The following is a 12302-nucleotide window of genomic DNA, read 5'->3' as shown; positions in this document are numbered from 1 at the left end:
GGAAGTGGAAGCACCGTGTCATGGCCTGGATTCTGTGGGGGGCAGGGCTGGCTTTGCCCACCCAATGCTGTCCATTGTTGGGGTGCTCTGGCCATCACCCTCTTCTGCACTTACCCATCCCAAGCTCCCAGGACCGTCATGCGGACAACCTGGTCCTCCAGGAGCTGCAGGCGAGGCTCATACGATGCCCGCTCTCACCGAGCTCCAGCAGAGGCAGCTGCGCGAACGTGTCTGGGGGCTGAGTGACCACCTCCAGCCTGGGGCAAACCCAGGAAGGTCTCCTGGAGTCAGGGACACCAGGATGGAGCCTGGAGGGTGGATGTGGGCTGCGCATTTGGAAGGCCGGGGAGGGACTGGCTGCCAGGGGACCTGGGGAATAGTCCTTCTCCCACTTTTTTGCTGCTAGAGAGGGAGGAGGAGACCAGTACTGTGTTCCAAACTCTGGGTGCCTCTTCTCTCTCATGCATGGGGCTCTCACAAGGGCTACGACTTCTACCTCTGACGTTGAGTCTGTGGTCCGGAGTTTATTTTTCCCTTTATTTTTATCCATTGTGTCTGATCCACATTAGGTGGAAAAGATCTAATATGGCACAGCAGTGGTGTGAGGCATGCAAGGTGTGATCAAAAACTACGGTGAATGTTTAAATAAAATAATTTATTACAGTAAAAGACACATTGCCATTAATCCCCCTCAAAATACTCCCCTCACTTTGAACACACGTATCCCATAGTTCCTGCCATTGTCTGAAGCAGTTCTGGAAGTCCTCTTTCGTGAGTGTCTTTAGTTGCGCTGTCATGGCTGCCTCGATGTCCTGAATCATTTTGACTTCGGGAAGAGCCAGAAGTTACACGGTGCCAGATCTGGTGAATAAGGTGGATGGGGACACCCCATAATGTTATTATTTGACAGAAATTACCATAAACCAGAAGCGATGTCTGACACGGAGTGTTGTCATGATGGAGGAAGATTTACAGCACACTTTGAAACACACCTTCTCTCAACAATAGCTCACACCCGACTGACTGCACTGAACAAGTTGAAACTTGTCACACACTGTTACTAAGGTTCAACGTGCCACTTCCCGTATTGAAGATCCCTGCCTTTCCATTGGATGGCACTCGGCAGCAGCATTCACCGTATTTTGTGATCACAATGGAAAGGCTCTGTGTCACACATCACTTCTGGTATATGGCAGTTTCTGTCAAATACAAACATTACAGTGTGTCCTCATCCACCTTATTCACCCGATGTGGCACCGTGCAACTTCTGGCTCTTCCCCAAATTCAAAATGACCATGAAAGGTAAACATTTTGAATCTATTCAGGACGTCGACGCAGCCATGACAGTGCAACTAAAGACACTCATGAAAGAGGCCTTCCAGGACCCCTTCAGAAAGTGGCAAGAATGATGGGATAAGTGTGTTCGAAGCGAGGGGGAGTATTTTGAGGGGGATTAATGGCAATGTGTCTTTTACTGTAATATATTTTTTATTTATTTAAACATTCACCATAGTTTTTGATCACACCTTGAACATGTCAGGCTATGACACCAAGAAGCTTCTGGAGCCTATTTCACCCCAGATCTAAACTCCATGCTCCACGGATTGACATGTAAGTCTGTGCCTGGCCCGCCACTTCCCCGTCTCTCCTCTTCTCCCGGAACATTCTGTGCTTAGTCCTCATTTTGCACATGCTGATCCCTCTGTGCCCCACACGCTTCCTTTCTTCCCTGCCTCGTGGCATCCTCCAGGCTGAGCAGAGGCTGGCCCCTTCCCAGTCCTGAAGCTCACTGGTCTTCTTCCCTTCTCTCCCCAGAACGCCTGCCCCACTGCACATGCTGGGTGCCTCCGTTTCCTCCGTTGACTCCCGTTGCTTGTCTTTGTGGGTCCATCTATCTCCCTGTCCCTGAGTCAGCTTTCAAAGGCAAGAATCTGGCCTTGCATGTACATCTCTAGGTCGGCCCCAGTCCCTGCCACACAGAGGCGTCAGGACATGGTATTGGATGACACGAGCCCTACTTACAGATGCACCAGTGAAGCTGACCTGATTAGGGGCAGGAAAGCACTTTACGTGCTTCAGTTCTGTCCTTTACCTCTGGCGTTTCCTCCCCTACCAGAGCCAGGTTCTTTCCCCCAGAACGCTCCGCTGACCACTGTGCTCGGCTCCTACATAGGCACAGCCTCTGCATGTAAGTCACGTTTCTCACCCACAATCCCATTCACTTTCTCAAAAGCCCGTGACGTGTGTATGACAGCTACTATCAGCCCATTGTAGAGATAAAGAAACCGAGGCTCTGGCAGGTGCCCAAGGTCAGACAGACACCAGAGGAAGGGCTGACACTGGGTGCGTGTTTCTGGACCACCACGTGTCCTCCTCCCGTTACCGTAGTCTAGTTGGGGAAATAGCCCATCTGACACGGGGTAGGTGCACATGAAACATTGTATCAGCCCTCAGGGCTGTTAACAAAGCAAGATATCAGAAGTACATTTTTGTGTGACCCTCTCCCCCAGCCACTAAGGAACCAATTTGTCACCTGTCCAGATCTACGTGCCCCTCCCACACCCATCGCACCCGTGCCAGCCCCTGGAGACGCTTTCTCTGGAATGTTCTGCCTGTTTCCACTTCTCCTTGGCCTCCTTTGAGCTTGCCCAGGAGCTGTGGTTTCCTTTGTTTGCATACATTTCACAAATGAAGGAGCTGGCACCTGTCAGCACCCAGCCAGCAAGTCTGAACACGCCACGGGCATCACCAGCCAGCCTGTTCACCCGCGTGTCCCGCTCGGGCTTCCTAGCTGTGTGGCCTGGTGGGACGCACGTTTTCTGAGCCTCCGTTTCCTAAGCTCGAGTACAGGGACAGTGGGGCAGCTACCACAAGGCTCCATGAGGTAACGACTGATATCCCCGGCACAGTTGGCACTGGGTGCGGTGAGGAAGAGGAGGACGCTGTCACTGATGACGACGGTGATGAAGATTACGGTGATGCCTGAGACGGAGAAGATGGGACGATGGGGAGACAGGGAAGGAGGAGGAGGAGGAAGAGGACATGATGACAGTCACTGTATTTGTTTTTCCTTTTGAGAGCTTGCTCTCCCTGACACATCAGTGGTCTTCACAGCCACCCCCACCCTCCTGGGTTGTTCTAATTCCATCCCCAGCACGTGTTTGCCTGGCTTTGCAAGGTGTGGGCAGACAGGGAGCCAGGATCTCAGACCCGAAGGCTCTCTACCCTACAAGGTGGCTGGGAGAGCCCTTTGGGGGGCTTCCTGGCCCAGCTGACATGCTCATTATCTACCTGCTTGCAGTTCTGGCCCACGGTTTCTACCCAGACTCTGTAAGCCAACATGCTAGAGAGACCCTTAGCCTTTGAGAAGTGGGAAGTCATCCAAAGTCTTCAAAGAGGATGTTTGTTATTCCTTTTTCTTCTTCCAAGTCCTGCATCTGTCATCTCACCAACATGGAAGGCGCCTGGAGCTCCGGGACCAGGGGCGGAGCCAGGGGCGGAGCCAGCGGCTGAGTCCCGCTCGCCATTCCCGGCAGCCAGGGCCGTGGCTTTGGCCATGACTCCACCCGCTCGGGGGAATTTGGGGATTTGAGCTTGCTCTCTGACTGGACTCCCCTGGTTACACAGTCGCCATGGACCGCTGCCTGGTTTGGATATTGCGCTTTTGTTAATTCAGCGAGGATTTAACCATTTCTGGGCTTGTCTCACAGCGTCGTCTGCACATCAGTCAAAACGGAACAGGTCGTCCGTGCTCCCCTTCTGTGTATCTGTTAATCACCTGGCAGTGCCCTGCCCACCTCAGTGATATCTGTGATGTAATTTGTTTGGATGCCCAAATGTCACCAGCGTTGATTGTAAGAGATGAGAAAATGTACTTGCTCAGCATAGCAAGCTCTAGGCCAAAATGTAAAAGCATGAAATCTCTGGTTTATTTTTGTAATAATGTTTACAGCTGTTTAATGACCCTGAAAAGGTTCAGTAGTTGGTGTTCTGTACTTCAGAACAGGACTGTATTATGCTTATAACAGCCTTAGTTAAACAGTCTGAGCTACAACAATTGGAAAAACAGTATTTAATAAGAAGCCATTGTATTCTATATGAAGCTGTCTTCATTACAGCTCACCTGAGTGTGAGAAAGCAAGGTGAGTTGTGGGGAAGGGCCAGGGGTCCCGTGTGCGCCCAGGAAGGGGTCTGCCCACCGAGGTGTGATTTTGGGTAAGACCCACTTTGGAGCCCTTGCTGTGGCCCCGCCCCTCCCCTGGCCCAGCGACGGGTGCTGTGGGGCTTCTGTGACGTTCTAAAGCAACACCTTCATCCACGTTGATACAAAGGGGACGTTTACTTGTGCTTGGCTAGACAACATTTGATTTCAAAACTCCAGTTGAAATGGTTCTTTTGAAAGTCATTTTATTTCCCAACTATTCTTTTTCATGGTGTAAGGATAAAACTCTGACTGGCAAGATCTGTATTTTTTGGACTATTCATAAGATTACTCTTTTTTCTGTGCTAGCAAAATCAAACTTTTGTGTAAAATTTATTTAGACTCATAGCAGCTGGCACTTCTAGTGTCCTGATAGTTTTAAATTTCATTCTGAGTGAGAGATACACTTAGGTCTCTATTGGAAGAGTTAAGTGAAAACTTTTGTCGTTGGCATCCCAGGAAACAGTCTTGCAGGCAGAAGTGCAGCAGCGGAATATGCACCAGCACCATTCACGGCGGCTGAAAGGCTCAGGCTTCCTGCAATGATGGGATGGGAGACAACATAGTTTGACAAGCTGAGCACCCAATGGTGGGTTTCACATGCTGAGAACACCCTCGCCAGGAAGTGTGAAACTGCACAGCTCAGGAAGAAAGCCCCTGGCCCCCAGGTGCTTTTGGGGAGCCCCTGCCTGTGTTCACACGGTGGTGGCCGGGACTCAGGCCCAGCAGTGACAGTGGTGTTGGGTGCCAGTGGGGCCCCCCCACGACCCTGGGGCTCAGGAGAGCTCAGAGCTGGGAGGGATGTTGGGGTGGTCCCTGTTGGAGGGAAGGTGCCCCAGGTGTGACAGTTTGCAGTGGCCTCTGACTGTCCAGCTTCGGCGAGCACATCTGGCCGCCGTTCTAGTTCAGTGAATCCTGCACGTGTCAGTCAGCCAGGGCTCCTGGGGCTTCTGCTCTGCTGTGGGCCAAGGCCGGAGCTGGAGGCCAGTGAGCTGTGCCCTGGTCAGTAGTTTCTTTACTGCTTTTCCTTGTGCTGAGGGCCTTCCTACCTGGGTGAGAGGGTAGATGAGGCACTGCGCACATTACTCAGAAGGTCCTGGCTGCCCAGTGGGCTTACGGCTTCTCCATGCGGGTCTCTCAGCTGCTGGGTCACAGGTCCTGGGGTCCAGAGCCAGGGCGCGGGCATGAGAAATGGGTTGTGCTCATACCGTAGAGTGCTCTCCGGTCCTTACTAGTGACCATGCGAGCAGTGCTGTGTGTCCATGTGGCTGTCCGCCTTGCTTGGCTGGACACGGAGGCCCTGCCACGGACACTGACAGGCATTCAGTATGGCCTGTGAAGGAGCAGTGTGGTCCAGAGGAAACGCCTCCTCCCCGTGCTTACTCCCTGAGGGCTGGCGGGAAGGCATTCGGACACCTTCTATCTGAGTGGGGGGCCACAGGCGGCACCCTCCTCCCACCCCCCAGGAGCTCTCAGGGCTGCAGTGGGATCTGGTCCTAACAGTAGGATAAATGATCCCTTAGCTTCCCGGTGTAGCGTTTATATAGTTTCTAGAGTGCTGCCGGTTAGGTCTCTGCCCTCCCCCAGCAGAGATCCCTCCATGTGCACACGTGTGTACACACACACACACACACAGCTGCAGTGGTTTCTTCTTTCTCTCAACTCTGGATGCAGCCTCTCGGGAACCTTTCCATCTCTTCCATGTTATTGGTGGTCTTGCTCTTGCTGGCTCTTGGAGCCAGGGGCCCTTGAGGGCAGGTACACAGAAGGCCCCGGCAAATATTTACTGAACGACTGAGATAAGAGGTGGCTGGGTGAGGTTTCGGGGCTGGAGAAATTAGGGCCGACCCAGGTTCTGTGAGTCCCAGGCCGGGCCGGGGGCCAGCTTGTCCTGCCTCGGCTGCCTTGGCCCAGGCACAGCACACCCGTCACCCCGAGCTCTTTCCAAGAACTCCCGCCTCCTTTCTTGCTGCGTCTGGTGGCCAGCACTGCTTAGGATGGCCCATCGAGTGCCTGCACCTTCTCGGGGCACTGTGGTGGCGGGTGTCACAGAGGAGTCTGAGGTGATGGTCTGTTGCGGCCCTGCCCCATAGCGGGCTTGGGCTCAGGCTTCGCCCCAGCACATTGGAGGGTGGAGGCCGTGATCCCGCAGTGTCTCCCAGTGAACTGCCAGCTCTGCGAAACGCCGGGTTCTCCTGTGGGTCCGGTGGTGCTGGTTGAGTTCTGACGGGAATAGTTGCTCTCTGTCGCCTAGTGCCCAGCAGCTGGGCCATCAGTGGTGGCCCAGGCCTGGGGTGGTGATCACAGGCAGGCAGAGTGAAAGCGCTGACGATGAGGCAGGTCTCCTTGGCCGTTGCAGGACCCCAGGTTCTGGGGGGTAGCCAGAGAACCTGCGACTCGGATGAGTTCTGATTGTTGGTGTTCATAGACTTGAGCGAAGCTGAGTTTGAGGCCCATGAGGTAGGTGTGAGAGTGGCTGTGCCACGAGGCTGTTTCTCGCATCCGTTCGTTCACTCACCCCTTCAGGCAGCAAATTTTAAACCTACAACGAGCCAGCTCTGCCCTGGGCCCTGAGACTACATCTGTGATTGAGGCAGACACGATTCTGCCCACCTGGAAAAGAAGCGTGACTGTAGAAGGATCAAAACAAAAGGTTCCCTTGGTTGTTAAGTACTATGAAGAAAAACGTAAGGGGATGTTTCAGAGAGTGGCTGGGGGCATCAGCCTCAGACAAGGTGGGGACAGGGGGCCTTCGAGACGGGGCTTTGGGAGCTGAGACCTGTATGAGGAGGAGTAGCTGACTTGCCTTTGCACATTCCAGAACATTCTGTGTTCAGCAATGGCACCTGAAGACTTAAAGGGGCTTTTAAAAAGCTTTGTTGATTGAAAAAAAAATTAATAATAAAAGAATTCCATACTCAAACCTAACTTGACAGCTCCCCACATTCCTTATTTGACAAGTCGAGCTGTTCATTGCCCAGCATGACTGGGGAAGTGGATGGCCTTCACCTTGATGCCCCCATCCAACCTGATTTGCAGTCTTGCTGGGTTGCACATTCAGCCTCCTCTCCCTCCTGCTGTATTGGCGTCAGCTCACCAGCAGCAACCTGAAAATAGCCCATCGTCCTGGATTCATGTCTCTGAGCAGGCCAACTGGGCAGCCTTTGGAAGTGGGACAGCCATCTTAGCTTTGGACGACCCAAACTTCCCCAGAGCGGTTGGGTGGAATTCTGATCACTCCCAAGTGGCTTCAGAGTCATGATCTGTATTTGCTCAGGAGAGGAGCCAGCACAGCTGGATGGGGCCTGAAGAGGGCGAAAGGGCTGCTGACACGCCCTGGGGGCTGCTGGAGTCCCTGCCTGGCTCCCTCCAGGTGCCAGTTCTGTCCCAGTAACTTCTGCACACTGGGTCTGCTCCTCCGTGCTGGCCAGTGGGTGCCATGAGTGCTGGGGCTGGCCGGTAGTGTCCACCAGCGTGTCTTCAAGTGCCAAGGACAGGGGCTGACACACAGTGGGAACTCAGGAAGTTTATTGAGTGAATACAAGAATCTCCATGAGAAATTACTTCTTCCGACCAGTCTCCAAAATGAGTCTTTTTATTTTTTAATTGATTTGACTGACTCCAGAAATGAAAAGGAAAGATGGCAACTGGGAAGCCTTTTACTGCAAGTGACCACGTGCCTGTGCGTGTGCTGACGTCCCTGTCATCAGTCACGGACACGGCCCTGCACCATGGTTGCAATTTCTCTCCCTCCTGGAAATAAACATCCGTGTCTTTTTCTTCCCCTTCCTTGCAAGGTGGACTCCTAGCCCCGTCCTCTTGCCAAGGAAGTCAGGTCTCCTGTTGGAGACCCTCCATGCCATGCAGTCTGCCTGGTGGGAAGCCCAGCAGACCGCAGACCCTGCCAGGGCTAAAGGTGCCTCCTCCACGGTTGAGCTCTGTCCCCACAGGTCGCCCTGGGGAATTGCTTGGCCCAGGAATCAGTCCTGGCTAGGGTTAAGCGGTGCTCCTGGACCATCTGGCTGGCTAACACGTCCAAACATTGGGATACAAAGATGATAGATGTTCAAAAACGGTTCCAGGGGCAGGGAGTGAAGCTGGGCTCCTTCGGGTAGACGACAGCTCTGGAAACAGGAGGGCCCAGGCATGGGTTCAGTGCCTTTCAGAGCTGAACTCCCCACGTGCTCTGATGTGGAAGGGCTACTCCCTCTGCCCTGGCCTGAACGATCTGGCTTTGCTGTTTTGTACAGGCCGGAGAGGGGACAGTGAGGGTGGAGACAATTATACAGACCAGCTTTGAGTGTTAGTGTTTAACAAACAGCTTTGGGTTCTAATTTTCTGCAAAGCACATTCTGCAGGTACAATTTGTACTCATTACTGTATATTGGGAAAGTTATTAAAAACACTGAAACTTGGTGAGACTTCCTATGGCATCTTCCCTGGATTTTAATTGGTTTTTATCTAGTTCTTTAAAAGATCTCCTCCAGCCCAGTCCAAGTCCCAGCCTCAGGTATCAGGCCAGTTGAAGGACAGGGAGAGCCCTTTCTGTGACTAAGTCTGTACCCCCACCTGAATTTGAACAGTCTCAACAGTCCACTGAGATAATTTATACTTTTTTTGATGGGCACAGTTACCAAATGACAAAATAACTGTGTTTCGTAACATAAGGGTTAAATCTTAATCTCTAAGGTTTGCAAAGCCGCTACTTGCAGTCTCCTTAAAATTTAATATACCTCGTTAATGCTTCCTTGCAAACACTGAAGGATTTTTATGATTATAATCATGTGTTACAGCACCTAGTACTGTCTTAGCAGCATACTAATCAGCTTAATGAGATATTACTGCACTTTTTGTTGACTAAAGCAAAATCCCTTTTATTGTTCTAAAGCCTGTCCTTTACTTTCTTTCCCCCCAAACATTATCTTGTTTTATTGTGTATCAGTAAATATCATGCCATTGGGTTTTTTTTTGGCCGAAACGTAAAATAATCTCTTTCATCTCAGACTGGTGAATGTATTGAACGTGGGAACTGAAAACAAAAGCTCCAAGTGAGTCTGTTTGGTGTTTCCGTCAAAGCCGTTCTACTCCAAGGCCAACTTTGAACGGAACCAACAGGTGCAGGTGCCCCCAGGGGACAGGTGTCCCCAGGGGACGGGAAGGAGAGTTTGTCGTGTGGACCCTTGATTGGTTATTAGGTGTTGACAGTGGTGAAACATTCATGATTTACATGTGAGTGAAGAATCGCAGTTGGTTAATAGAAAGCACCAGGAGGACAGTCTATCGCCAACACAAATCGGAGGCCCAATGCCACCACGCATAATTGGCATTTAATAATTCATTTCTTTATGATTGTTTTCCACTGTAATTCCTTAGCATTATTATGTGTAGGTAAGGCCCGAAATGCAAATCCCTTGCCAGCTGAAGCTGGCGCTTCCCTGAGCCACGGTGCGGGGCACAGCTCTGAACTCTCTCTCCATTTTCAGGGATGGAAGAAGCCAGCCTGTGCCTTGGCGTGTCCTCGGCGGCGCCAGAAGCGGAGCCCCACCTGAGCGGCCCCGTCCTCAACGGCCAGTATGCCATGAGTCAGAAGTTGCACCAGATCACCTCCCAGCTCAGCCATGCCTTCCCCGAGCTGCACCCGCGGCCCAGCCCTGAGGACAAGACCCCCACGTCCCTCGACGAGAAGGCCCACGTGTCCCTGAGCGGCCAGCCCATGGGCAGTCAGATGGCGCTGCTGGCCAACCAGCTGGGCCGGGACGTGGACACCAGCCTTAACGGGCGCGTGGACTTGCAGCAGTTCCTCAACGGGCAGAACCTCGGCATCATGTCGCAAATGAGCGACATCGAGGACGATGCGCGCAAAAACCGGAAGTACCCGTGCCCTCTGTGCGGCAAGCGCTTCCGCTTCAACAGCATCCTGTCCCTGCACATGCGCACTCACACCGGTGAGAAGCCCTTCAAGTGCCCCTACTGCGACCACCGGGCGGCGCAGAAGGGCAATCTCAAGATCCACCTGCGGACCCACAAGCTGGGCAACCTGGGCAAGGGGCGCGGGCGCGTGCGCGAGGAGAACCGCCTGCTGCACGAGCTGGAGGAGCGGGCCATCCTGCGGGACAAGCAGCTGAAGAGCAGCCTGCTGCAGCCGCGGCCCGACCTGAAGCCCCTGCCGCACGCGCAGCCCACCCCGCCGGCCGCCTGCCACCTGGCGCTGCCCGCCAACCACAGCGCGCCTGACACGGCCAACCCGGTGCCCTCGCCCAAGCAGGCCAGCGCGCAGGACGATGCCGTGGCCCCGGCCGCCGGTTTCCGTTGCACCTTCTGCAAGGGCAAGTTCAAGAAGCGCGAGGAGCTGGAGCGCCACATCCGCATCCTGCACAAGCCCTACAAGTGCACGCTGTGCGACTTCGCGGCCTCGCAGGAGGAGGAGCTCATCAGCCACGTGGAGAAGGCGCACATCACGGCCGAGTCGGCGCAAGGCCAGGGCCCCGGCGGCGGCGGTGAGCAGGCGGCCAACGAGTTCCGCTGCGAGGTCTGCGGGCAGGTGTTCAGCCAGGCGTGGTTCCTGAAGGGCCACATGCGGAAGCACAAGGATTCCTTCGAGCACTGCTGCCAGATCTGTGGCCGGCGCTTCAAGGAGCCCTGGTTCCTCAAGAACCACATGAAGGTGCACCTCAACAAGCTGTCGGCCAAGAGCAAGTCCCCCAGTGACGCTGAGGTGCCCGTGGCCTTGGGCGCCATGGCCCAGGAGGCCCACGCCAACCTGTACTCCAGGTACCTGTCCTGCCTGCAGGGCGGCTTCCTGGCCCCAGACAAAGCCGGCCTGAGCGAGCCCAGCCAGCTCTACGGCAAGGGGGAGCTGCCCGGGAAGGAGAAGGAGGTCCTGGGGAAGCTGCTGTCCCCCATCGCCAGCGTGGCCCACGGCATCCCCGAGGGGGACAAGCACTCCCTCCTGGGCTGCCTCAACCTGGTGCCGCCGCTGAAGTCCAGCTGCATCGAGCGGTTGCAGGCTGCTGCCAAAGCTGCCGAGATGGACCCTGTGAACAGCTACCAGGCTTGGCAGCTCATGGCCAGGGGCATGGCTGTGGACCACGGCTTCTTGTCTAAGGGACACCAGCTCCAGCGCAGCCAGGAAGACCCCCTGGCAAACGCCAGCGTCATGTTTGACAAGGAGAAGCGGGAGTACGTGCTAGTGGGAGCAGACGGCTCCAAGCAGAAGGTGCCTGCAGACTTGGGTCACAGCACGAAGGTGGGCGCCCAGAGGGACCTGCCAACCAAGCTGGACCCTCTGGAAGGTGGCCGGGACTTTCTGTCACACGGGCTCCACCAGGCACTTGACTATAACTTGCAGGGCCCGGGGAGCATGAAGGAGAAGCCCACCGAGTGCCCCGACTGCGGCCGCGTGTTCCGCACCTACCACCAGGTGGTCGTGCACTCCCGCGTCCACAAGCGGGACCGCAAGGGGGACGAGGACGGGCTGCAGGTGGGCCTGGACGAGCGGCGCGGCTCGGGCAGTGACCAGGAGTCCCAGTCCGTGAGCCGCTCTACCACGCCGGGCTCTTCCAACGTCACCGAGGAGAGTGGGGTTGGCGGTGGGCTCTCCCAGACCGGGAGTGCCCAGGAGGACAGCCCACACCCTTCCTCGCCGTCCTCCTCAGGTAGGTTGCCAGGGTGGCTGGGGAAGAGCAGCTGGCATCAGGGCCTCCTGCCCAGGTGCCTGGTTCTGTGCGGGCCTTTGCTGCTCTGCAGAGTCAGGTCCGAGGTCATGGGGCTCGATGGCAGGTGTGTGGACCTTGCCTTTCTGCCCTGTCATTTCACCTCTTTGGCCTCGCCGTCAATACTGGCTACCAGGAGAGCCAGCTGACCCTCCTCCCCCGTGTGGTAGACATGGCCAGTGGGATGTGGCCTACCCTCCCCCTACAGTTGTCTGCCCGCCCCACTTCATGCCCTGACCCCGTTCGCCATACCCTCCTGTCCAGACCTGGGAGCTGGCATTCTGCTCCGTCCTGGACGTGAACGTGAAAGTTGAGGCCGTCGCCATCTTTCCCCCTGAGTAGCTTCCCATAATTCTCTCCTTCGGACTCCCCAGGCTCCCTCCCCAGAC

At 54.9% G+C, this 12302-nt stretch overlaps 1 protein-coding gene across 8 annotated transcripts in view; it reads left to right on the top strand.

Moving 5' to 3' along the window:
- The window catches only part of ZNF536 (zinc finger protein 536), a 378875-nt gene that overhangs the window by 167684 nt on the left and 198889 nt on the right, over positions 1-12302 (top strand). For all 8 annotated transcript variants that reach the window (XR_004425151.1, XM_033128585.1, XM_033128581.1 and 5 more), the window contains one exon: positions 9685-11856. Coding sequence is in view for 7 of the 8 variants with exons in the window: in XM_033128585.1 (XP_032984476.1) it covers positions 9687-11856 (2170 nt within the window). In the remaining variant the exon portion in view is untranslated. The remainder of the gene's footprint in view (positions 1-9684; positions 11857-12302) is intronic.

Source organism: Rhinolophus ferrumequinum, chromosome 15 (assembly GCF_004115265.2).
Source record: "Rhinolophus ferrumequinum isolate MPI-CBG mRhiFer1 chromosome 15, mRhiFer1_v1.p, whole genome shotgun sequence".
In the NCBI taxonomy this organism is placed as follows: Eukaryota; Metazoa; Chordata; class Mammalia; order Chiroptera; family Rhinolophidae; genus Rhinolophus; species Rhinolophus ferrumequinum.
This window is presented reverse-complemented; position numbering and strand designations above follow the sequence as displayed.